At 49.0% G+C, this 26,839-nt stretch overlaps 1 protein-coding gene and 2 pseudogenes across 5 annotated transcripts in view; 1 reads left to right on the forward strand and 2 right to left on the reverse strand.

Moving 5' to 3' along the window:
- The window catches only part of ECSIT (ECSIT signaling integrator), a 385,922-nt gene that overhangs the window by 356,600 nt on the left and 2,483 nt on the right, over positions 1-26,839 (forward strand). For 4 of the 5 annotated variants that reach the window (XM_050770539.1, XM_050770538.1, XM_050770540.1 and 1 more), the window contains 3 exons: positions 14,378-14,496; positions 20,360-20,777; positions 21,340-21,563. In XM_050770539.1, coding sequence (XP_050626496.1) covers positions 14,401-14,496; positions 20,360-20,777; positions 21,340-21,563 — 738 coding nt within the window. In that variant the 5' untranslated portion in view covers positions 14,378-14,400. The remainder of the gene's footprint in view (positions 1-14,377; positions 14,497-20,359; positions 20,778-21,339; positions 21,564-26,839) is intronic. The other variant, XM_050770542.1, reaches the window with a different exon arrangement.
- On the reverse strand, positions 9,333-10,757 carry LOC126943358 (40S ribosomal protein S12-like; annotated as a pseudogene).
- Positions 10,711-11,288, reverse strand: LOC126942827 (60S ribosomal protein L18a-like; annotated as a pseudogene).

A 26,839-nucleotide genomic window follows, 5' to 3' on the forward strand; every position in this document is an offset into this window, starting at 1 on the left:
GGGTTTCACCATCTCAGCCAAGCTGGTCTTGAACTCCTGACCTCGTGATCCACCCGACTCAGCCTCCCAAAGTGCTGGGATTATAGGCGTGAGCCACCACGCCTGACCTAAGTTTAGTTTAAAAGCTCCCTCTGGCTGGGTACGATGGCTCATGCCTATAATCCTAACACTTTGGGAGGCCAAGATGGGTGGATTGCTTGAGCTCAGGAGTTCAAGACCACCCTGGGCAACATGATGAAACATCATCTCTACTAAAATACAAAAAATTAGCTGGGTGTGGTGGTACACACCTGTAGTCTCAGCTACTCGAGAGGCCTAGGCATGAGAATCAACTTGAACTGGGGAGGCGGAGGTTGCACTGAGCTGAGATCGTGCCACTGCACTCCAGCCTGGGCAACAGAATGAGACTCTGTCTCCCCCGCAAAAAAAAAAAGCTCCCTCTGGCCATAGTGGGGAGAACTGACTGGAGGCGGGAAGGGCAGATGTGGGAGGCTTGATAGGTATCCAAGTCATAGATTGAGATGGTGGCTTCAGACAGAAAGAGGTGCATTTGGGATGGATTTGGAAATAGTCACCCAGACTAGTTTTTTTTTTTTTTTTTTTTTTTTTGAGACAGAGTCTGGCTCTGTCGCCCAGGCTGGAGTGCAGTGGCGCGATCTTGGCTCACTGCAAGCTCTACCTCCCGGGTTCACGCCATTCTCCCACCTCAGCCTCCCGAGTAGCTGGGCCTACAGGCGCCCGCCACCACACCCGGCTAATTTTTGGTAGTTTTAGTAGAGACGAGGTTTCACCGTGTTAGCCAGGTGTTTGAGAGCGGTTGCTCTCAAAACCGTAATCCCAGCACTTTGGGAGGCCAAGGTGGGTGGATCATGAAGTAAAGAGTTCGAGACCAGCCTGGCCAACATGTTGAAATCCCATCTCTACTAAGAATACAAAAATTAGTCAGGTGTGGTGGTGCATGCCTGTAATCCCAGCTACTCCAGAAGTTGAGGCAGGAGAATTGCTTGAACCGAGGAGGCGGAGGTTGCAGTGAACCTAGATCACGCCACTGCACTCCAACCGGGGCGACAGAGCAAGACTCCATCTGGAAAAAAAAAAAGCAGATTCCAATTCAATAGGTCTGGGATAGGGCCAATAATTTGTTTTTTTTTTTTTTGTTTTGTTTTTTAGCAGGTGAGTTGGTACACGTTCAGTGGATTCTGACTTTCATGGCTGCCATCCTGATAAATTTTGCTTTTTTTTTTTTTTTTGAGACAGTTTCACTCTTGTTGCCCAGGCTAGAGTGCAATGGTGTCCTCTTGGCTCACCACAAGCACTGTCTCCTGGGTTCAAGCGATTCTCCTGCCTCAGCCTCCACGTAGTTGGAATTACTGGCATGCACCACCGCACCCAGCTAATTCTGTATTTTTTTTTTTTTAAGTAGAGACAGGGTCTCTCCATGTTGGAGCTGGTCTCGAACTCCTGACCTCAGGTGATTCATCTGCCTGGGCCTCCCAAAGTGCTGGGATTGCAGGCGTGAGTCACCATGCCTGGCCAAATTTTGCTATTCTAATAAACTTCTAAATGTCACTGACGCTGCCAGTCCCTAGGACACACTTTAAGTAGCTGTGGGGTTTTTTTGTTTTTGGTTTTTTTTGTTTTGAGTCAGGGTCTTCTTCTGTTGCTCAGGCTGGAGTGTGTGGCGTGAACTTGGTTAACTGTAGACCTCCCAGGCTCATGTGATCCTCCCACCTCTGCCTCCTGAAGAACTGAGAACACAGGTGTATACTACCATGCCTGGTTAATTTTCTTTTTTTTTTTTGAAACAGAGTCTTGCTCTGTTGCCCAGGCTGGAGTGCAGTGGTGTGATCTCGGCTCACTGTAAGCTCCGCCTCCTGGGTTCACGCCATTCTCCTGTCTCAACCTCCCAAGTAGCTGGGACTACAGGCGCCCGCCACCTCGCCCGGCTAATTTTTTGTATTTTTTAGTAGAGACGGGGTTTCACCGGGTTAGCCAGGATGGTCTCGATCTCCTGACCTCGTGATCCGCCCGTCTCAGCCTCCCAAAGTGCTGGGATTAAGGCTTGAGCCACCGCGCCCGGCCTCTTTTTTGTATTTTAAGTAGAGACGGGGTTTCACCATGTTAGCCAGGATGGTCTTGATCTCCTGACCTTGTGATCCACCTGCCTCAGCCTCCCAAAGTGCTGGGATTACAGGCGTGAGCCACTGCACCCGGCTGGAGTGCTTTTTATTTTTTATTTTTGAGATAGGGTCTCACTTTGTCACCCAAGCCAGAGTGTGGTAGCACAGTCATAGTTCGTATAACCTGAACTGCTGGGCTTAAGTGATCTTCCTACCTCAGCCTCCTGAATAGCTGGGACTACAAATGAGTGCCACCACATCCAGCTGCTTTTTTTTTTTTTTTTTTGCTGATCTTGATCTCCCAAGCTCAAGTGATCCTCCCACTCTGATCTCCCAAAGTGGATAAGAAGCATGAGCCGCTGTGCCCAGTCTTCAGTGAGGTGCTTTAAAATGCTGATGCCCCACCTTCAGATATTCTGAATATGTCTGGGATCTGGCCCAGGCATGGTTTTTGCTTTTTTTTTTTTTTTTTTTTTTTTTTTTGAGATGGAGTCTTGCTCTGTTGCCCAAGCTGGAGTGCAGTGGTGCGATCTTGGCTCGCTGCAACCCTCCGCCTTCTGGGTTCAAGCGATTCTCTTGCCTCAGCCTCCTGAGTAGCTGGGATTACAGGTGCCCACCACCATGCAGATTTTTTTTTTTTTTTTTTTTTTTTTTTTGAGACAGAGTCTCGCTCTCTCACCCAGGCTGGAGTGAAGTGGCGTGATCTTGGCTCACTGCAACCTCCGCCTTCTAGGTTCAAGCGATTCTCCTGCCTCAGCCTCCCGAGTAGCCAGGATTACAGGCGCCTGCCACCATGCCCAGCTAATTTTTGTATTTTTAGTAGAGACAGGGTTTTACCATGTTGGCCAGGCCGGTTTCAAACTTCTGACCTCAAGTGATCCATCTGTCTTGGCCTCCCAGAGTGCTGGGATTACAGGTGTGAGCTGCCGCACCCAGTTTAATGTTTCTTTTTTAATTTTTTAAATTTATTGATTTTCACACATTTTCCCTCTTTACTAGCAGTCAGTATATCATATGAATATAGACATAAAATTCCTCAATAAAATACTAGCAGATAAAATCCAACAGCATGGAAAAAGAATTACACACCATGACCTAGTGGAGTTTATACCAGAAATGCAAGGTTAGTTTAATATGTGAACATCAATTAATATACTACATTAGAATTAGAATAAAGGATAAAAACCACATGATTATCTCAATACAAGCGGAAAAACATTGACAAAATCCGATATACTTTTTTTTTTTGAGGCAGAGTCTCCCTCTGTTGTTCAGGCTGAGGTTCAGTGGCACGATCTCAGCTCACTGCAACCTCCGCCTCCTGGGTTCAAATGATTCTCCTCGCCCAGCCTCCCAAGTAGCTGGAACTACAGGCATGTACCAACCACCATGCTCTGCTAATTGTTGGATTTTTAGTAAACATGAGGTTTTGCCATGTTGGCCAGGCTGGTCTCAACTCCTGACCTCAAGTAATCCGCCTGCCTCAGCCTCCCAAAGTGCTGGGAAATCCAATCTACTTTCTGATGAGAATACTCATCAAACTAGAAATGTGAAGGAACTTCCTCAGCCTGAGAAAGGGCATCATAAAAAACCCACAGCTCCAGCACTTTGGGAATTTGAGGTGGGCAGATCACGAGGTCAGGAGGTCGAGACCAGCCTAGCCAACATAGTGAAACCCCGTGTCTACAAAAATACCAAAAAAAAAAAAAAAAAAAAAAAAAAAAAAATTTGGCATGGTGGTGGGTGCCTGTAATCCTAGCTACTCCGGAGGCTGAGAATCACTTGAACCTGGGAGGCTGAGGTTGCAGTGAGCCGAGATTGTGCACCACTGCATACCAGCCTGGGCGACAGTGCAAGACTCCGTCTCAAAAACAAACAAACAACCCACAGCTGATATCATACTTAATGTTGAAATACTAGATGCTTTTCCCTCTTAAGATGAGGAACAAGGCCGGGCGTAGTAGCTCACACCTGTAATCCCAGCACTTTGGGAGGCCAAAGTGGGTGGATCACCTGAGGTCAGGAGTTTGACACCAGCTTGGCCAACATGGTGAAACCCTGTCTCTACTGAAAATACAGAAAATTAGCTTAGCGTGGTGGTGGGTACCTGTAATCCCAGCTACTCAGGAGGCTGAGGCAAGAGAATTGCTTGAACCGGGGAGATGGAGGTTGCAGTGAGCCAGGGTCATGCCATTGCACCCCAGCCTGGGCAACAAGAGTGAGGCTGCGTCTTAATTAAAAAAAAAAAAAAAGATGAGGAACGAGACAGGAATGTCCATTCACCATGTCTGTCCAGGATTTTCCTGGAGGTTCCAGAAGGGGCACTTAAGTAAGAAAAAGAAATTAAAGGCCCCAGATGTGGTGGCTATTGCCTGTAATCCCAGCATTTTGGGAGGCTGAAGCAGAAGGATTGCTTGAGGTCAGGAGTTCAATACCAACCTGGGCAACACAGCGAGACTCTGTGTCTACAAAAAGTTTTAAAATTAGCCAAGCGTTGGCTGGGTGCAGTGGCTCATGCCTGTAATCCCAGCACTTTGGGAGGCTGAGGCGGGCGGATCGCGAGGTCAGGAGATTGAGACCATCCTGGCCAACACAATGAAACCCTGTCTCTACTAAAAATACAAAAAATTAGCTGGGTGCGGTGGTGGCCGCCTGTAGTCCCAGCTACTCAGGAGGCTGAGGCAGAATGGCATGAACCTGGGAGGTGGGGTTGCAGTGAGCTGAGATCACACCACTGCATTCCAGCCTGGGTGACAGCGAGACTCCATCTCAAAAAAAAAAAAAAAAAATTAGCCAGGCATGGTGACATGCACCTGTAGTCTCAGCTACTTGGGAAGGTGAGGTGGGAGGATCGCTTGAGCCCAGGAGGTCAAGGCTACAGTGAGCCATGATCATGCCAATGCGCTTGATACAGGGTAACTGTGTCTCTAAAAAATATGTAAAAAGAAAACAATAAAATAAAAACAAAAGGCATCCAGATTGAAAAGGAAAAGATAAAACTGTCTCAACTTGGACATGACATGATCTGGTATATAGAAAATCCCAAGTAATCTAATAAAAAACTATTAGAACTAATAAACAAGTTCAGCAAGTTGTAGGACACATGATTGACATATAAAAATATATTTCTATACACTAGCCATAAATAATGCAAAAATGAAATTAAGAAAAATAATTCCATACCGGGCATGGTGACCCATGCCTGTAATCCCAGCACTTTAAGAGGCTGAGGTGGGAGGATTGCTTGACCCAGAAGTTTAAAACCAGCCTGGACAGCACAGTGATACCCCACCTTTACAAAAAATTTAAAACTTAGGTGGGCATGGTAGCATATGCCTGTAGTCCCAGCTACTTAGGAGGCTGAGGTAGGAGGATCACTTGAGCTCAGTAGTTTTGGGCTGCAGTGAGCTGTGATTGTATCACTGCACTCCAGCCTGGGTGACAGAGTAAGACCCCATCTCTAAAAAACAATAAAAGAGGCCGGGCGCAGTGGCTCAAGCCTGTAATCCCAGCACTTTGGGAGGCGGAGACGGGCGGATCACGAGGTCAGGAGATCGAGACCATCCTGGCTAACACGGTGAAACCCCGTCTCTATTAAAAAATACAAAAAAAAACTAGCCGGGCGAGGTGGCGGGCGCCTGTAGTTCCAGCTACTCGGGAGGCTGAGGCAGGAGAATGGCGTAAACCCGGGAGGCGGAGCTTGCATGAGCTGAGATCCGGCCACTGCACTCCAGCCTGGGCGACAGAGCGAGACTCCATCTCAAAAAAAAAAAAAAAAAAAAAAAAAGAAGAATCAAACAAGTAGATATCCCATGTTCATGGATCAGAAGATAGCAGTAATTCTCAAATTGATCTACAGATTCAACACCATCCCTGTTTGGATCCCAGCTGGCTTTTTTGCAGAAATTAACAGCTGATTCTAAAATTCATATGAAATTGTGGGGAAGTGAGAACAGCCAAAACAATTTTGAAAAAAAAAAAAAAAAAAAAAGAAAAAAGTTGGAAGACTCGCACCTCCTGATTTCAAAAACTTACCACAAAGCTATAGTTATCAAAAACAATGTGGTAGGCAGGGCATGGTGGGTCACGCCTGTAATCCCAGCATTTTGGGAGGCCAAGGTGGACTGATCCCTTGAGTCGAGGAGTTCAAGACCAGCCTGGCCAACATGGCGAAACCCCTTCTCCACTAAAAATACAAAAATGAGCCGGGTGTGGTGGTGGGCGCCTGTAATTCCAGCTACTTGGGAGGCTGAGGCAGGAAAACCACTTGAACCTGGGTGACAGAGGTTGCAGTGAGCCAAGCTTGCACCACTGCACTCCAGTCTGGGCGATACTCCCTCTCAAAAACAAAAACAAAACAATGTGATAGTGGCATAAGTGTCGACATGTAGATCAATAGAATAGAATTGTAAACCCAGAAATAAACCTTTATATTTATGGTCAATTGGTTTTTAGCAAGGGTGTCAAGACAATAAAATAGGGAAAGAATAGTCTTTAACAAATTCAACTGTATGTCCACATTATGCGATCCCCTTCCACTCACCATACACCATAATTAATTCAAAGTGTATCATAGACCTGAATGTCAAAATGTAAAACTCAACAAAACAAAACAAAAACTCTTAGAAGAAAACATTGTAGGCTGGGTGCAGTGGCTCACACCTGTAATCCCAGCACTTTGGGAGGCTGAGGTGGGCGGATCATGAGGTCAGGAGTTCGAGACCAGCCTGACCAACATGGTGAAACCCCGTCTCTACTATAAATACAAAAATTAGCCAGGTGTGGTGTTGAGTGCCTGTAATCCCACTACTTGGGAGGCTGAGACAGGAGAATTGCTTGAACCCGGGAGGCAGAGGTTGCAGTGAGCCGAGATTGCAGCACTGCACTCCAGCCTGGGCAACAGAATGAGACTCCATCTCCAAAAAAAAAAAAAAGAAGAAGAAGAAAACGTTGATGTAAATCTCTTGACCTTGGGCTAGGCAATGGTTGTTTTTAGATATAATACCAAAAACACAGCTATTAAAAGGAAAAGGATAAGTTGGACTTCATCAAAATTTAAAATTTGATGTTACAAATGATAAAGTGAATAGACAGCTCTCAGAATGGAAGAAAATATTTGCAAGTCATAAGGGTATAATATCCATCCAGAATATATAAAGGCCATGGTGGTGGCTCACACCTGTGATCCAGCACTTTGGGAGGCCAAGATGAGAAGACTGCTTGAGGCCAGGAGTTTCACACTAGCCTGGGCAACATAGAAAGACCCCATCTGTACAAAAAAATACAAAAATTAGTTGGGTATGGTGGCTCATCCCTGTAATCCCAGCTGCTTAAGAGGCTGAGGTGGGAGGATCACTTGTGTCTGGGAGGTCGAGGCTGCAGTGAGCTGAGATTACACCACTGTACTCCAGCCTGAGCAACAAAACAAGACCATGTCTCAAAAAAAAAAAAAAAAAAAGACAATATATAAAGAACTCTTACAACTTGGCTGTACACAGTGGCTCATTCCTATAATCCCAGCACTTTGGGAGGCCAGGGCAGGTGGATCACGAGGTCAGGAGTTCAAGACCAGCCTGATCAACTTGGTGAAACCCTGTCTCTACTAAAAATACAAAAATTAGCCAGGCATGGTGGTGCGTGCCTGTAATCCCAGCTACTCAGGAGGCTGAGCCAGGATAATAACTTTAACCCAGGAGGCGGAGGTTGCAGTGAGCTGAGATTGTGCCACTGCACTCCAACCTGGGCAAGAGAGCGAGACTCCATCTCAAAAAAAAAAAAAAAAAAAAGACTACACATTGGGTACAGTGTATACACTGCTCAACTGCTCAGGTGATGTGTACATCACAATCTCAGAAATCACCAGTAAAAAACTTATTCTTGTAACTACTACCCATTCCCCAAAAACCTATTGGAAAAAAAATAGACAAAACAGCTGGGCGCGGTGGCTCATGCCTGTAATCCCAGCACTTTGGGAGGCTGAGATGAGGGGATCACTTGATGTCAGGAGTTCGAGACCAGCCTGGCCAATATGGGGAAACCCCATTTCTACTAAAGATACAAAAAATTAGCTGGGTGTGGTGGTGTGCACCTGTAATCCCAGCTACTCGGGAGACTGAGGCAGGAGAATGGCTTGAACCTGGGAGGCAGAGGTAGCAGCGAGCCAAGATTGTGCCATTGCACTCCAGCCTGGGCAACAGGGCGAGACTCCATTTCAGAAAAAAAAAAAATTAGCCAGGCATGGTGACGCATGCCTGTAGTCCCAGCTACTCAGGAGGCTGAGGCAGAAAAGTCTCTTGAACCCGGGAGGTGGAGGTTTCAGTGAGCTGAGATAACACCACTGCACTCCAGCTTGGGCAATAGAGCGAGACTCCATCTCAAAAAAAAAAAAAAAAAAAAAAAAAAAAAAAAAAAAAAAAAAAAAGACAAAACAGGTTTTGGTGAGGATATGGAGAAATTGGAGCTCATCCACATTTGACTCTTGAACAACTTGATGGTTAGGGGTGCTGACCTTCCACACAATTGAAAATCTGCCTGTAACTTTTTTTTGTTTTGTTTTGTTTTTTAAAAAATGAGATTTCGCTCTGTCACTCAGGCCAGAATGCAGTGGTGTGGTTATAGCTCACTGCAACCTTGAACTGCTGGGCTCAAGCAATCCTCCTGCCTCAGTCTCCCAAGTAGCTGGAACCATATGTGTGCACCACCATGCCTGGTTAATTTTTTTCTTTTTGGAGAGATAGGGTCTCACTATGTTACCCAGGCTGGTCCTGAACTCCTAGGCTCAAGTGATCCTCCCATCTTGGCTTCCCAAAGTGGTAGGATTACAGGCGTGAGCCACCGTGCCTGGCTACATATAACTTTTGACTCCCCAAAAATCCAGCCAGGTGCAGTGGCTCACCTATGTAATTCCAGCACTTTGGGAGGCCAAGCTGGGAGGATTGCTTGAGCCCAGGAGTTTGAGATCAGCCTGGAAAATAGAGGGCAACCCCACCTCTATGAAAATTTTAAAAATTAGTTGGGTGTGGTGGCGCACACCTGTAGTCCCAGCTACTCAGGAGGCAGTGGTGGGAGGATTGCTTGAGTTGGGAGGTCAAGTCTGCAGTGAGCCTTGATCATACCACTGTACTCCAGCCTGGGCAACAGAGTGAGATCCTGTCTCAAAATATCTTAACTACTAATAGCCCACTGTTGTCCAGAGGCCTCAGGGATTACACAAACAGTCGATTAACATTTTTTTTAATGTGAGCCAAAGATTTATGTCTTCATTTCTTGCATTTGAAGTACTCTTCGATGACATCCTTGGCCTGAGACTCTTTGCCATAGTCCTTAACTACTATATAACTGCAACCAACCACTTTACGGGGCTTCCCTTCTCTCAGTTTTATAGAGGCCTACCCATTCCCCTAGTTTCTTGCTGTCATCAACCTTAATTAGGTTCAGCACAAAGGGCCTCCACCAACCTGACATACATAGGCTCATCACAGTCGGATGCAAGCACACAAAGATGGGCTTGGCACTTGTCTAAGGCTTTGGCAGCTTCGCGAATTCCACGTGCTAGGCCATCGTGGATGAGGGCGGTCTTGTAAAGCAGTATTAACGTCCATTACACCTCCAGCAGCAATGCCTTCCTCGCCATGGCGGTGGGTTACGGGTGAAGGTGAATCTTGAACTCACCCACGCCTCCGCCTCCGTGCAACTTGGCGGCAGCAGGGAAAGAGCGATTAACATATTTTTAAATTTTATCTATCTATCTATCTATCTATATATATATATATTTTTTTTTGAGACAGAGTCTTGCTCTGTTGCCCAGGCTGGAGTGCAGTGGCGTGATCTCGGCTCACTGCAAGCTCTGCCTCCCGGGTTCAGGCCATTCTCCTGCCTCAGCCTCCTGAGTAGCTGGAACTACAGGCGCCCGCCACCACGCCCGGCTAATTTTTTGTATTTTTAGTAGAGACTGAGTTTCACCGTGTTAGCCAGGATGGTCTCGATCTCCTGACCTCGTGATTCACCCGCCTTGGCCTCCCAAAGTGCTGGGATTACAGGCGTAAGCCACCGCACCCGGCCCTAATATATATATATTATACTATAATCTTACAATAAGCTGGAGAAAAGAAAATGTTATTAAGAAAATCAGGAAGAGAAAACACATTTAATTTACTATTCATTAGGTGGAAGTGGATCATGATAAAGGTCTTCATTCTCATTGTCTTCACATTGAGTAAGCTGAGGAGGAGGGGGAAGAAGAGGAGGGGTTGGTCTTGCTGTCTTAGGGGTGGCAGAGGCAGAAGAGGTGGAGGAGGTAGATGGAGAGGCAGGCACATTCAGCTGTAACTTTCTTTTTTACTAGCCCCCCGGTGTTTAAAGTTGTAACTTTAATTAAATTTAATTAGTTTTTTTGAAACAGAGTCTCACACGGTCACCCAGGCTGGAGTGCAGTGGCGCAATCTCAGCTCACTGTAACATCGCCTCCCAGGCGCAAGCAATTCTCCACTGTAACATCGCCTCCCAGACGCAAGCAATTCTCCCGGCTCAGCCTCCTGAGTAGTTGAGATTACAGGCACGCACCACCATGTCTGAATAAATTTTTTTTTTTTTTTTTTTTTTTACCGGGGCGTTCCTGAGTTTATCTGGGGCACACATGGGCGAGGGCCCTACAACTAGAAGGTGTTGGGCCTCTTGGTGGTGAAGCGTGGCTTTTGCTGACGGCGCAGGACCCTGTGGGGCAGCGGGAACCTGATCTTGGAGTCGTGTGCAGGTGGCACTTGCTGGCTACAATCTCCTCTACCTTCATGATCTGGATGGAGTGGGCCCAGGTGCGGTGCCAGGCGCCCATGTCTCGGTCGCGGTGGGTGACAGCGCCCCTGGTGGTCAGCTTCCGGTATTCCCGGTACATGTGGGTGCCGCTCCGGGAGTCATGGCGCAGCCAGATGCCGAAGTTCTTCACCCGCAGGGGGCGCTTCTCAAATGCCTGCCCACAGTAGACAGTCTCCCCTGAAGACTTCTTCATCTCTTTAACTGAGATGCGAAGTACCAGAGCGGGACTTGGCGACGACATCATTAGGCACAAAGATTTGCATATGGTAGAGGGGCGGTGTATGGCATTTGGGAGTGGGCAGGCAGCGACCCACCACCTTGTACTCTTGTAGTGTGCCCGAGGTTTTCATGGCATCCTCTCCACACTTGCCGCCACCCGCAAAAGGAGCCTGGCTAATTTTTTTATTTTTAGTAGAGATGGGTTTTTGCCACGTTGGCCATGCTGGTCTTGAACTCCTGACCTTTTTTTTTTTTTTTTTTTTTTTTTTTTTTTTTTTTTTTTTTTTTTGAGATGGAGTCTCGCTGTGTCACCCAGGCTGGAGTGCAGTGGCCCGATCTCGGCTCACTGCAAGCTCCGCCTCCCGGGTTTACGCCATTCTCCTGCCTCAGCCTCCGAGTAGCTGGGACTACAGGCGCCCGCCACCACGCCCGGCTAGTTTTTTGTATTTTTAGTAGAGACGGGGTTTCACCGTGTTAGCCAGGATGGTCTCGATCTCCTGACTTCGTGATCCACCCGCCTCGGCCTCCCAAAGTACTGGGATTACAGGCTTGAGCCACCGCGCCCGGCCGAACTCCTGACCTTAAGTGATTCTCCTGCCTAGCCTCCCAAAGTGCTGGGATTACAGGCGTGAGCCACCACACCTGGTCTTATTTTTCAGACAGAGTCTTGCTCTGTCGCCCAGGCTGGAGTGCAGTGGCACGATCTCAGCCCCCTGCAGCCTCTGCCTCCTGGGTTCAAGTGATTCTCCTGCCTCAGCCTCCTGAGTAGCTGGGGACTGCAGGAGCGTGCCCCCATGACAAGCTAATTTTTGTGTTTATTTATTTATTTTTTTTAGTAGAGATGGGGTCTCTCCCATGTTGGTCAGGCTGCTCTCGAACTCCTGGCCTCAGGTGATCTGCCTGCCTCGACCTCCCAAAGTGCTGGGATTACAGGCGTGAGCCACCACGTGCAGCCATAACTTTTACTGAGGAAAAAAAAAATGCACGTATAAATGGACTCACGGTGTTCAAACCTCTGTTGAAGAAGGGTCAACTGTACATTGTCGATGGGAATATGAAATGGTGCAGTCCTCCCCAAAAACAGTCTGGCAGTTCCTCAAACTGTTAAACATGTAGTTACCATATGTCTCAGCAGTCCGACTCCTAAGTATATACCCAAGAGAAGTATAAACATATGTTCACATAAAACTTCTACACGAATGTTCATGGCAGTAGTAGTTATAACAGTCAAAAACATTTGGCAAACAACTCCAAATGTCCATCAATTGATGAATGCATAAATAAAATATGGTTATAGCCTTACAAAACCTGGTTATATTCCATTCCAAAAAGAATGGAATTGGCCAGGCAGGACTGTAATCCTAGCACTTTGGGAGGCCAAGGTGGGTGGATCACCTGAGGTTGGGAGTTCAGGACCAGCCTGGCCAACATGGAGAAACCCCATCTCTACTAAAAATACAAAAACTAGCTGGGGGTGGTGGGGGATGCCTGTAATCCCAGCTACTCAGGAGGCTGAGGCAGGAGAATCGCTTGAACCCGGGAGTCAGAGGTTGTGGTGAGCCGAGATCGTGCCATTGCACTCCAGCCTGGGCAACAAGAGCGAAACTCCATCTCAAAAAAAAAAAAACAAAAAAAAAAAACCCAGAAAAAAAGGCTGGGTGCAGTGGCTCACGACTGTAATCCCAGCACTTTGGGAGGCCGGGGCAGGTGGATCACAAGGTCAGGAGTTTGAGACCAGCTTGGCAACATGGCGAAACCCCATCTCTACAAAAAAATCTATGAATTAGCTGGGTGCAGTGGCATACACCTATAGTCCCAGCTACTCAGGTAGCTGAGGCAGGATAATCATGAGCCTGGGAAGCAGGTTGCAGCCAAGATTGTGCCACTGCACTCTAGCCTGGGAAACAAAGCAAGATCCTGTCTAAAAAAAATTAATTAATTAAAAAAAATTGATGCAGGAACCTTGAAAACATGTCAGTGGGCCAGGCGCGGTGGCTCATGCATGTAATCCCAGCACTTGGGGAGGCTGAGGCTGGCGGATCACTTGAGGTCAGGAGTTCAAGACCAGCCCGGCCAACATGATATACCCCTTCTCTACTAAAAATACAAAAATTAGCTGGGCGCGGTGGCATGTGCCTGTAATCCCAGCTACTTGGGCTGCTGAGGCATGGGAATCGCTTGAACCTGGGAGAAGGAGGTTGCAGCGAGCCGAGATACTGCACTCCAGCCTGGATGACAGAGCGAGACTCCATCTCAAAAAAAAACCAAAACCAAAACAAAACAAAACGTGTCAAGTGAAGGAAACCAGTCATAAAGGAGCACTTGTGATTCCATTTGTATGAAATGCCCAGCATAGGGAGATCTATAGACACAGTGGATGAGTGGTTTCCTGGGGTTGGGAGTGAAGGGAAATTAAATACTGATTTAATTTCTTTCTTTCTTTCTTTTGGAGGTGGAGTTTCGCTGTTTTTCCCCAGGCTGGGGTGCAATGGCATCATCTCAGCTCACTGCAACCTCTGCGTCCCGGGTTCAAGCAATTCTCCTACCTCAGCCTCCCAAGTAGCTGGAATTACAGGCATGCACCACCATGCTCGGCTGATGTTTTGTATTTTTAGTAGCGACGCAGTTTCTCCATGTTGGTCAGGCTGTTCTCGAACGCCCGACTTCAGGTGATCTGCCCGCCTCAGGCTCCCCAGGTGTTGGGATTACAGGCGTGAGCCACTGCACCTGGCCAGATACAGGGATTCTTGTTGGAGTGACACACATTTTATAAAATTAGATTGTAGTGGCTAGGAGTGGTGGCTCACACACGTGATCCCAGCACTTTGGAAAACAGTGGTGGGAGGATCACTTGACGCCAGGAGTTCAAGACCAGCGTGGGCAACACAGCAAGACCCTGGGTCTCTGCAAACTATTTTCAAATTAGCTGGGCATGGTGGCATGCATCTGTAGTCCCAGCTTCTCGACGCTCTGGGGCTGGAGGATCACTTGAGCCCAGGAGTTGGAGGCTGTACTGAGCTTTGTTCACGCCCCTGGGGCAGCGGGGTTGGTGGTGCTGTTCCATGAACAAAGTCTTTGAGTCATCTGAGCCCATTTCTTGGGTAAGGTAAACATCGGGGCTGGTGAGTTAACCACATAATCTGGATTGTGCCCTCAACCCTGCGGGGCCCTTGCATCTGTTAGCGGGTAAGCTGCCAGACTAATGCTGAATCTTCTCTTTGGGCCAGGTGATTGTCTGACAAGCAGAGGCATGAGCTGGGTCCAGGCCACCCTACTGGCCCGAGGCCTCTGTAGGGCCTGGGGAGGCATCTGCAGGGCTGCCCTTCCAGGAACTTCCATCTCTCAGGTAAGCACCAGCCAGGCAGTCTTTTGGGTAGAGGGAGGTAAGCTTGAGATTTGCTTCCACCCCCTTCAGAATCCACTCTGTGAAGTCAGCTTGGTGAGTCTGGGCTGGCCTATCAGTGCTGAGGTCCCATTAAAAGTCCCTAATTTACGTATGTATGTGTGTTCGTGTGTTTGTGTTTTTTTAATTTTTTTTTTTTTTTTTTTTTTTTTTTTTTTTTTTTGAGACGGAGTCTCGCTCTGTCGCCCGGGCTGGAGTGCAGTGGCCGGATCTCAGCTCACTGCAAGCTCCGCCTCCCGGGGTCACGCCATTCTCCTGCCTCAGCCTCCCGAGTAGCTGGGACTACAGGCGCCCGCCACCTCGCCCGGCTAGCTTTTTGTATTTTTTAGTAGAGACGGGGTTTCACCGTGTTAGCCAGGATGGTCTCGATCTCCTGACCTTGTGATCCGCCCGTCTCAGCCTCCCAAAGTGCTGGGATTACAGGCTTGAGCCACCGCGCCCGGCTGTTTTTTTAATTTTTTATTTATTTATTTTTTTATTTTTTTTGAGTCGGAGTCTCGCTCTGTCGCCCAGGCTGGAGTGCAGTGGCCGGATCTCAGCTCACTGCAAGCTCCGCCTCCTGGGTTTACCCCATTCTCCTGCCTCAGCCTCCCGAGTAGCTGGGACTACAGGCGCCCGCCACCTCGCCCAGCTAGTTTTTTGTATTTTTTAGTAGAGACGGGCTGGTCTCGATCTCCTGACCTCGTGATCCGCCCGTCTCGGCCTCCCAAAGTGCTGGGATTACAGGCTTGAGCCACCGCGCCCGGCCGTGTGTTTGTTTTTTGAGACAGTGTCTCGCTCTGTAGCCGAGGCTGGAGTGCAGTAGTGTGATTACAGCTCACTGTAATCTTGACCTGCCAGGTTCAAGCAATCCCCCTGCCTCATCCTCCCAAGTAGCGGGGACTATAGGCACATACTACCATGCCTGGCTAATTTTTGTATATTTTTGTAGAGATGGGGTTTCACCATGTTGGGCAGGCTGGTCTTAAACTCTGGGCTCAAGCGATCCACCTGCGTCAGCCTCCCAAAGTGCTGGGATTACAGGCATGAGCCACCATGCCTGGCCAAAATTCCCTAATTTATTTATTTTTTTGAAACAAGGTCTTGCTCTGTCACCCAGGCTGGAGTACAGTGGTGGAATCAGGGCTCACTGCAGCCTCAAACTCCTGGGCTCAAATGAGCCTCCCACCTCAGTCCCCTGAGTAGCTGGGACCACAGACTTGAGCCACCACACCCAGCTAATTTTTTTTTTTTTTTTTTTTGAGATGGAGTTTTGCTCTTGTCGCCAAGGCTGGAGTATAGTGGCATGGTCTTGGCTCACTGCAACCTCTGCCTCCTGGGTTCAAGTGATTCTCCTGCCTCAGCCTCCCGAGTAGCTGCGATTACAGGCATGTGTCACCATGCCCAGCTAATTTTTGTAATTTTAGTAGAGACAGGGTTTCACCGTGTTGGCCAGGCTGATCTCGAACTCCTGATCTCAGGTGATTTGCCCGCCTCAGCCTCCCAAAGTGCTGGGATTACAGACATGAGCCACCATACCCGGCTGCTAATTTTTTTAAACATGTGGTCTTGCTGTGTTATCCAGACTGGTCTTGAACCTCTGGGCCCTCAGTCCTTCCACTTTGGCCTCCCAAAGTGCTAGGATTACAGGTGTGAGCCACTGTGCCTGGACCCTAATTTAAGAGGTGCTAGTGTCCACGTGGGTGAGGGGACTGACTTTGAAAATAAGGATGTATGAGCTCGGTGGATTTGTGTGGTGACTGTGGGCAGGTCCTCCTGCATCTACTTGTGGAGATGGGGCAGAAAACTGAATTTTCTTCCTGTACCCATAGTGACCAGATGGCGAAAGCAGATTGACAGCCATAGATAGCAATAACGATGATGGTGGGAATATTAATAGTTCCCGTATTGAGCGCTTACTCTGTGCCCGGCCCCGTGCTATGCATTTCATTTACATTACCTCCGTTGCAGTGTTTCCCCCTTGTTAGGCATTTTAGAGCTTCCTGTCTGATTTTTACCCCAGAGTGGTATAATACTACACCACCTATAGTATTAATTGACTGAAATTTCAGGTTTTTGTTTTGAGATGGAGTCTCCCTCTGTCACCCAGGCTGGAGTGCAGTGGTGCGATCTCAGCTCATTGCAACCTCTGCCTCCCGGGTTCAAGTGAGTTTCCTGCCTCAGCCTCCTGAATAGCTGGGATTACAGGTGCGCGGCACCACGCCCGTCTCATTTTTGTATTTTTGATAGAGATGGGGTTTCACCACATTGGCCAGGCTGGTCTCGAACTCCTGACCTCAAGTGATCCACCCACCTCTCAAAGTGCTGGGATTACAGGCACAAGCCATTGCACCCAGCCTGAAATTTTACTTTAAATGAATGCCTTTTTTTGTTTGTTTTTTGTTTTTTTTAACATTGCCTTATCAAAGAAGGATATGGAATGGCTGTTGGGAACCGCAGAGTAGGGGGACTAAGGGCACTGACTCCATTCTCAGCTTGCATGCTTTGCAGCTGTGTAACATTGTGCATCCCACTTCATCTTCCTTAGCCTTGGTTTTTCTCATCTGTAAAATGAGCGTAGTAAGAGTACCCCCCACCTAGGGCCTCACATTTATAAGGTGCTCAACTGTGTCTACAGTGGAAGAATACTTGGTAAATATCGTCTCTTTTGAGACAGGATCTCACTCTGTCGCCCAGGCGGGAGTGCAGTGGCGTGATCTTGGCTCACTGCAACGTCAACCTCCCTGTCTCAGTTGATCTGCCTACTTCAGCCTCCACAGTAGCTGGGACTACATACATACACCACCATGCCTGGCTAATTTTTGTATTTTTTTGTAGAGATGAGGTTTCAGCAGATTGCCCAGGCTGGTCTGGAACTCCTGACCTCAGGTGATCTGCCCACCTCAGCCTCCTAAAGTGCTGGGATTATAAGTGTGAGCCACCAAGCCTGGACTAATATTGGCTCTTAACTTGTTAGCTATATATGTATGTGTGTGTGTGTGTGTGTGTCTGTGTAGATAAACACACATACATTCACTTATTTTTTAGAGATAAGGTTTCACTCTCTCATTCAGGCTGGAGTGCAGTGACACAATCGTAGTTCACTGCAGCCTGGAACTCCTGGGCTCAAGCAATCCTCCCGCTTCAGCCTCCTAAGTAGCGGGGACTACAGGTATACACCACCATGCCCAGCTTATTTTTTAATTTTTTCCATAGAGAGATGGAGTCTCACTATGTTGCCCAGGCTGCAATGCAGTGGTGCAATCAAAGCACAGTACAGCCTTGCTAACTAGCTGTATATTTTTAAGATGCCTTATATGTAACCCTTCTAATTTAAAAATTCAATTTAAAATAAGAAATTTGTTACTGTGTCATCTAGAACCAGAGTTTGGCTACTCTGGAGACTGAGGTGGGAGGATCACTTGAGCCCAGGAGTTCTGGGCTGTTGTGCACTATGCTGATGGAGTGTCCTGCACTAAGTTTTGCATGAATATTGTAACCTCCTGGGACTTGGGGGACCACTAGGTTGCCTAAGGAAGTGTGAACTGACCCAGGTTGGAAACAGCAGGTCAAAACTCCTGTGCTGACCAGTTGGCTCATGCCTGTGAATAGCCACTGCACTCCCCACCTGGGCAACATAGCTAGATTCCATCTCTTTTTTTTTTTTTTTTTGAGACGGAGTCTCACTCTGTAGCCCAGGCTGGAGTGCAGTGGCCGGATCTCAGCTCACTGCAAGCTCCGCCTCCCGGGTTCACGCCATTCTCCGGCCTCAGCCTCCCAAGTAGCTGGGACTACAGGCGCCCGCCTCCTCGCCCGGCTAGTTTTTTGTATTTCTTAGTAGAGACGGGGTTTCACCGTGTTAGCCAGGATGGTCTCGATCTCCTGACCTCGTGATCCACCCGTCTCGGCCTCCCAAAGTGCTGGGATTACAGGCTTGAGCCACCGCGCCCGGCCTAGACTCCATCTCTTAAAGAAAAAAGGGTCCCAGCGCTTTGGGAGGCTGCAGTGGGTGGATCACCTTAGGTCAGGAATTCGAGACCATCCTGGCCAACATGGTGAAACCCCGTCTCTACTAAAAATACAAAAATTAGGCCAGGCACAGTGGCTCATATCTGTAATCCCAGCACTTTGGGAGGCTGAGGTGAGTGGATCATGAGGTCAGGAGTTCAAGACCAGCCTGGCCAACATGTGAAACCACGTCTCTACTAAAAATACAAAAAATTAGCTGGGCGTGGTGGCATGTGCCTGTAATCCCAGCTACTTCGGAGGCTGAGGCAGAAGAATTGCTTGAACCAGGGAGTCAGAGGTTGTAGTGAGCCGAGATCGTGCCACTGTACTCCAGCCTGGCAACAGAGCGAGACTCCGTCTCAGGAAAAACAAACAAACACAACACAAAAATCAGCTGGGCATGGTGGCAGGCACCTGTAATCCTAGCTACTTGGGAGGCTGAGGCAGGAGATTCGCTTGAACCCAGAAGGCAGAGGTTGCAGTGAGCTGAGATGGCGCCATTGCACTCCAGCCTGGGTGATAAGAGTGAAACTCTATCTCAAGAAAAAAAGAAAAAGAAAGGGGCTGGGTGCGGTGGCTCATGCCTATAATCAGAAGACTTGGGGAAGCTAGGTCAGGCGCGGTGGCTCACGCCTGTAATCCCAGCACTTTGGGAGGCCAAGGTGGGCGGATCATGAGGTCAGGAGATCGAGACCATCCTAACATGGTGAAACCCCGTCTCTATTAAAAATACAAAAAATTCGCTGGGCGTGGTGGCGGGCGCCTGTAGTTCCAGCTACTCAGGAGGCTGAGGCAGGAGAATGGTGTGAACCCGGGAGGTGGAGCTTGCAGTGAGTGGAGATTGCACCACTGCACTCCAGCCTGGGCGACAGAGCGAGACTCTGTCTCAAAAAAAAAAAAAACAAAAGACTTGGTGAGGTCGAGGCAAGTGGATCACTTGAGGCCTGGAGTTTGAGACCAGCCTGGCCAACATGATGAAACCCCATCTTTACTAAAAATACAAAAATTAGCAGGGCATGGTGGAACACATCTGTAGTCCAGCTTACTTGTGAGGCAAAGGCATGAGAATCGCTTGACCATGGGAGACGGAGGTTGCAGTGAGCTGAGGTCATGCCACTGCGCTGCAGCATGGGTGACGGAAAGAGACTGTCTTAAAAAAAAAAAAAAAAAAAAATTAAAAGCAAAAAGGGCCACTAGGCACAGTGGCTCATGTCTGTAATCCCAACACTTTGGGAGGTGGAGACGGGATGATCACTTGAAGCCAGGTGTTCAAGACCAGCCTGGGCAAAACAGCGTAACTCCTGTCTGCTGAAAATGGAAAAATTAGCCAGGTGCGGTGGTGTACACCTGTAGTTCCAGCTACTGGACAGGCAGAGGGGGAGAACTGCTTGAGCCCAGGAGTTCAAAGCTGCAATAGCCCTAGTAGCACAACTACATTCCAGCCTAGGCCACAGAGCCAGACCCTGTCTCAAAAAAAAAAAAAAAAAAAAAAAAATATATATATATATATATATATATATATATATATATATATATATAGGGCATGTGCGTGTCATCACTGTGATTATTACCAAGTTGCCTCCGTGGCAGTTTTTACCAGCTCCCCATAGCCATGGCTGACAGTACCTGTTCCCTCCCTACTGTGCCAGCATTGTGTTTTATTGCACTTTGTAATGGCGTCGAATCTTGGGTTCGTAACCACAGTTCCATACCTCCAAGTCCTCAGGGAGGCCACTGGGACCTCTCCCAGGAAAGCCAGCCTGGCGCCCCCATGGACACTGGGAGGTGCCGGATTCCAGCAATTCTCCTCCCTCCCCAGGTCCCTCGCCAGCTCCCTCGGGGCCTGCACTGCAGCGCAGCCCCCCATAGCTCTGAACAGTCCCTGGTTTCCAGCCCACCGGAACCCCGGCAGAGGCCCACCAAGGCTCTGGTGCCCTATGAGGACCTGTTTGGGCAGGCGCCTAGCGGGGAACGGGACAAGGCCAGCTTCCTGCAGGCGGTGCAGAAATTTGGGGAGCACAGCGTGCGTAAGCGGGGCCACATTGACTTCATCTACCTGGCCCTGCGCAAGATGCGGGAGTATGGCGTCGAGCGGGACCTGGCTGTGTACAACCAGCTGCTCGACATCTTCCCCAAAGAGGTCTTCCGGCCTCGCAACGTCATCCAGCGCATCTTCGTCCACTACCCTCGGCAGCAGGAGTGTGGGATTGCCGTCCTGGAGCAGATGGAGAGCCACGGTGAGGCCAGGAGGCTGGCGCGGGGTGGGGAGTGGGCTACCCTGATAGCTGGCAACACCTCTCCTGGGTCTCAGCCCCTCCTTCCTCCATGGCTCCCTCTCTGTCTCTCTGGCTCCCCTCCCTCTGCCAATCCATCTTTTCATCACTCATCTCTCTTTCTTGCCTTCCTCTGACTTTTCCTTCCTTCCTTCCTTCCTTCCTTCCTTCCTGCCTGCCTGCCTGCCTGCCTGCCTGCCTGCCTGCTTTCCTTCCTTCCTTCCTTCCCTCCCTCTCTCCCTCTCTCCCTCCGTCCCTTCCTTCCTCTCTTTCTATCTTTCTTTTAGAAGTAGGGTCTCGCTATGTTGCCCAGGCTGGTCTCAAACTCCTGGGCTCAAGCGATCCTCTCCCCTTGGCCTCCCAGTGTGCTGGGATTACAGGCATGAGCCTTTTTCTTTCTAATTCTCTCTGATTCTTTTCTCCCTGTCTGTGATCAATTCCCTGACTTCAATGTTCTCTTCTCTCCTCTTCCCTTCCCTCCGTCCCCCTCCGTCTCTGAGGTTCTGCCTGCATCTGCCCAGCACAGGTGTGATGCCCAACAAGGAGACAGAGTTCCTGCTGATTCAGATATTTGGACGCAAAAGCTACCCCATGCTCAAGTTGCTGCGCCTGAAGATGTGGTTCCCTCGATTCATGAACATCAACCCCTTCCCAGTGCCCCGGGACCTGTCCCAGGACCCGGTGGAGCTGGCCACGTTTGGCCTGAGGCACATGGAGCCTGACCTTAGTGCCAGGGTCACCATCTACCAGGTATCCGCCCTTGTCCACAGCCTCAGCTGCCACCCCAGGTCAGGCTCCCACCGTTCCTCCTCCAAGCTCCCCTTCTCTCACTCTAGTGACTGTGGTGAATCAAGTTCTTTTTTGAGACAGGGTCTTGCTCTGTTGCCCAGGCTGGAGTGCAGTGGCACTAACTCGGCTCACTGCAGCCTCTGCCTCCCAGGCTCAAGCGATCTTTCCACCTCAGCCTCCTGAGTAGCTGGGACTCCAGTCTACTGAGTAGCTGGAGTCTAGCCTCCTGAGTAGCTGGGACTACAGTCCAGCTACTCAGTCCAGCCTCCTGAGTAGCTAGGACTCCAGTCTGAGTAGCTGGGAGTCCAGTCCACACACCACCACGCCTGGCTAATTAAAAAAACTGTATTTTTTACAGAGACAGAGTCTCACTATATTGCCCAGTCTGGTCTTGAACTCCTGGGCTCAAGTAATCCTCCTGCCTTGGCCTCCCAAAGTAATGGGATTACAGGCATGAGGCACCGTGCCTGGCCGTGAATTAAGTTCTGATTCTCTGGCTGAGTCCTCTGGTAGGTTCCCATGGTCCTTACTGCTGGCACAGCTTGAGTAACCTCTGTTTCAGTCCTTTCAGGCTGCTCTAACAAAATCTATTAGCTTGGGTCATTTATGAACAACAAAAATTTATTGCTCACAGTTCTAGAGGCTGGGAAGTTCAAGATCAAGGTGTCACCAGATCTAGGTCTGGTCAGGGTTTGCTCTCTGCTTCAAGGATGACACCTTCTGGCTGTGTCCTCACATAGTATAAGAGGCAAACAAGCCCCTCAGACCTCTACTGTTTTTTGAGACAAGGTCTGGCTCTATTGCCCAGGCTGGAGCACAGTGGCACTATCTTGGCTCACTGCAAATTCCACCTCCTGGACTGAAGCCATCCTTTCACCTCAGCCTCCTGAGTAGCTGGGACTATAGTTGTACACCACCACACCCAGCTAATTTTTGTATTTCTTGTAGAGATGGGGTTCCACCACGTTGCCCAGGCTGGTCTCAAACTCGTGAGCTCAAGCGATCCACCTGCGTTAGCCTCCCAAAGTGCTGGGATTGCAAGCATGAGCCACCATGCCTGGCCCCCTCAGACATTTGTTTTCTTTTTTGAGACGGAGTCTCGCTCTGTTGCCAGGCTGGAGTGCTGTGGTGCCATCTTGGCTCACTGCAACTCTGACTCCCTGGTTCAAGCAATTCTCCTGCCTCAGCCTCCTGAGTAGCTGGCACTACAGGCATGCACCACCACACCCAGCTAATTTTTGTATTTTTAGTAGAGACAGGGTTTCACCATGTTGGCCAGGCTGGTCTCGATCTCCTGACCTCATGATCTGCCCACCTCAGCCTCCCAAAGTGCTGGGATTACACGCATGAGCCACCATGCCCGGCCCAGACCTCTTTTATAAGGGAACTAATCTCATTCATGAGAGCAGAGCCCTTATGATCTAAGTGCCTCTCTTCTCAAAGGCCTGACCTCTTAATCCTATTGCATTGGAGATACACTGCAACATGAATTTCAGGGGGCCATAAACATTCAGACCATAGCACCCTCCCATCCTTCTCCCAACACTTGCTACCTTCTAGACATCTTCCTTCTTTTCTGTGCCAGTTCCCACCACAGGCCTTTGTGTTCTCTGTTCCTTCTGCCAGGAACACTGTTCCCCGTGGACTTCATGTTATTCCGGTCTCAGCTCCACTATTCCTAATCAGGATGCCCTTCCTGACCTCCCTGGCCAAGGCACCACCCCTTCACAGTGCTGGGCTTGGTTCCTTATTCACCATGACTCAGTCTCCCTCCTGTCTCCCAAGGCTGAGCACAGGATTTGGTGCAAAGCTGACACTTGGTAGTGGCTTGTTGAATGACTGAGTGGAGTAACACCCCCATCTCAGTGTCCTGGGAGTCTCCACTCACGCCAGATCACATAAGGGATCCAAAGAGAGCCCCTCACAGCACTTGTCATCTGGTCCTGGATGGATAACAGTTTCCTTAAGAGCCAGTGGTTCTGAGATGGAGAAGCCTGGGGCGCTGTGGGAGCCCAGAGTGGGCAGGTAGGGCTTCCTGGGGGAGGTAAGGAGAGCAGAGGACTCTGGGCAGAGGGAGCAGTGTGTACCAGGGAATGGGGTGCAGTGAGTGGGGGCACCTGATTAAAGAGCTTGATCTCAAACCTCCTGGTTGGTGGGGAGAGCCATGCCAGGGGCGTGGGGCGGGGATTTAAGAAGAGGGATGGGCTGGGCACGGTGGCTCACGCCTGTAATCCCAGCACTTTGGGAGGCTGAGGCGGGCGGATCATGAAGTCAGGAGATCAAGACCATTCTGGCTAACACAGTGAAACCCTGTCTCTACTAAAAATACAAAAAAATTAGCCAGGTGTGGTGGCAGGCGCCTGTAGTCCCAGCTACTCGGGAGGCTGAGGCAGAAGAATGGCGTGAACCTGGGAGGCAGAGTTTGCAGTGAGCCAAGATAGTGCCACTGCACTCCAGCCTGGGCGATAGAGCAAGACTCTGTCTCAAAAAAAGAAAAAAGAGGGATGGGGTTGGAATCATGTTTCTGGAAGAATCTGCAATTGGAAACGTGTCTCCTGGCGGCTGTGTGGATGATATTGGACGGGGAGAGGGGCTAGGGGACCAGGGTTGTAGGTCCCGGTGAGAGACACCTTGAGACCAGCAGTAGAATGTGGGAGGAAGGGTTGTTTTTAGTTCATTTCTTCATTTTGCAAAGCAATGCACTAAAAAGCCAAACAGCATGTAAAGGCACACGGTGACGAGTCCTCTGCTTCTACCCAGGCCCTGCCCCCTCTCCACCCCTGTCTCCTTCCCCAGAGGTGACTATTTCCATGTCTCCTTCCAGAGAGGTTCTATGCATTTGCAGATCTCTCTCTCTCTCTCTCTTTTTTTTTTTTTTTTTTTTGCATCTATATCCTTTGTATTTAAATATCCTTCACCCCCATCTCATGGAGTAAAATACAGCCAGGCACAGTGGCTCATGCCTGTAATCCCAGCACTTTGGGAGGCTGACGCAGATGGACTGCTTGAGCCCAGAAGTTTGAGACCAGCCTGGGCAACATGCCAAGACCCTGTCTCTACCAAAAAAATATATGAAAATTAGCTGGGAGTGGTGGTGCACACCTGTAGCCCCAGCTACTCAGGAGGCTGAGGCAGGAGGATGGCTTGAACTCAGGAAGTCAAGGCTGTGGTAAGCCGTGATCATACCACTGTAAACCAGACTGGGCGACGGAGCAGGATCCTATCTGTTTAAAAAAAGAAGTTTCTTGGCCAGGCATGGTGGCTCACACCTGTAATCCCAGCACTTTGGGAGGCTGAGGCAGGCGGGATCACCTGAGGTTGGGAGTTCGAGACCAGTCTGACCAACATGGAGAAACCCCGTCTCTATTAAAAATACAAAAAGAATTATCCGGGCGTGGTGATGCATGCCTGTAATCCCAGCTACTTGTGAGGCTGAGGCAGGAGAATCGCTTGAACCCGGGAGGTGGAGGTTGCAGTGAGCCAAGATTGTGCCATTGCACTCCAGTCTGGGCAATAAGAATGAAACTCCGTGTCAAAAAAAAAAAAAAAAGTTTCTTTAGTAGCAGGGGATTATATACATGTACCTTGCGTTTTGCAAATGTCACTTAAAACAACTAGAAGTCACTGATCCATCTCAATTTTTCTTTTTTTTTTTTTGAGACAGAGCCTTGTTCTGTCGCCCATGCTGGAGTGCGGTGGCACAGTCTCGGCTCACTACCACCTCCATCTCCCAGGTTCAAGCAATTCTCGTTCCTCAGCCTCCCGTGTAGCAGGGACTACAGGCGTGTGCCACCACTCCCAGCTAATTTTTGTATTTTTAGTAGAGTTGGGGTTTCACCATGTTGGCCAGGCTGGTCTCAAACTCCTGGCCTCAAGTGATCCACCAGCCTCGGCCTCCCAAAATGCTGGGATTACAGGTGTGAGCCACCGTGCCCGTCCTGCCTATCTCAGTTTTTTTAACTTGAAAGGATGAATGATATATGTTCTAACAGCTGTCCACTGTTTTGGTTCAAAAGCAGGTGCATTTTGTTAAAAAAAAAAAAAAAATTTGTTGGTGGGGTGCAGTGCCTCTCTACTAAAAATACAAAATTAGCCGGGCGTGGTGGCGCATGCCTGTAAATCCCAGCTACTCGGGAGACTGAGGCAGGAGAATCGCTTGAACCCACGAGGTGAAGGTTGTAGTGAGCCGAGATCACGCCACTGCATTCCAGCCTGGGCAACAAGAGTAAAACTCCATCTCAAAAAAAAAAAAAAAAATTTGTCTAGTGTTTTTGAATTATGTTCAGGTTATAGAATTTTAAAAGATACAAAAAGGTATTCCTTCCCACCCTGTCCTCCACAGAGGTGAAAGCTATCATTTGCTTCTAGTGTCTCCTTCCTGGGATATTCTGTATATGTGAAGTTATTTTTCTTCTTGTAATTCACAAGCACTGAGCACTTACTATTTGCCAGGGACTGTTCTACACATTTTACAACCACCCAAAGTTAGGTTTATGCCCATAATCCTAGTGCTTTGGGAGGCCAAGGCAGGCGGATCACCTGAGGCCAGGAGTTTGAGACCAGCCAGGCCAACATAGCAAAACCCTATCTCTACTAAAAATACAAAAAATTAGCTGGGCGTGGTGGCAGGTGCCTGTAGTCCCAGCTACTCGGGAGGCTGAGGCAGGAGAATCGCTTGAACCCAGGAGGCGGAGGCTATAGTGAGTCAAGATCACGCCACTGCACTCCAGCCTGAGCAACAAGAAAAAAACTCCATCTCAAAAATAAAAAAATTAAAAAAATTAAATTAGCGGGGCATAGTGGTGTACACCCTTAGACCCAGCTACTTGGGAAACTGAGGTGGGAAGATCACTTGGGCCCAGGAGTTCAGGCCTACAGTGAACTATGATCGTGCCACCGTACTCCAGCATGGATGACAGAGAGGGAGACCCCATCTCTATAAAAGAAAAAAAAAGCCGGGCGCGGTGGCTCAAGCCTGTAATCCCAGCACTTTGGGAGGCCGAGACGGGTGGATCACAAGGTCAGGAGATCGAGACCATCCTGGCTAACACGGTGAAACCCCGTCTCTACTAAAAAAATACAAAAAAATTAGCCGGGCGAGGTGGCGGGCGCCTGTAGTCCCAGCTACTCGGGAGGCTGAGACAGGAGAATGGCCCGAACCCGGGAGGCGGAGCTTGCAGTGAGCTGAGATCGCACCACTGCACTCCAGCCTGGGCGACAGAGCGAGACTCCGTCTC

Source organism: Macaca thibetana, chromosome 19, assembly GCF_024542745.1.
Source record: "Macaca thibetana thibetana isolate TM-01 chromosome 19, ASM2454274v1, whole genome shotgun sequence".
Classification (NCBI taxonomy): Eukaryota; Metazoa; Chordata; class Mammalia; order Primates; family Cercopithecidae; genus Macaca; species Macaca thibetana.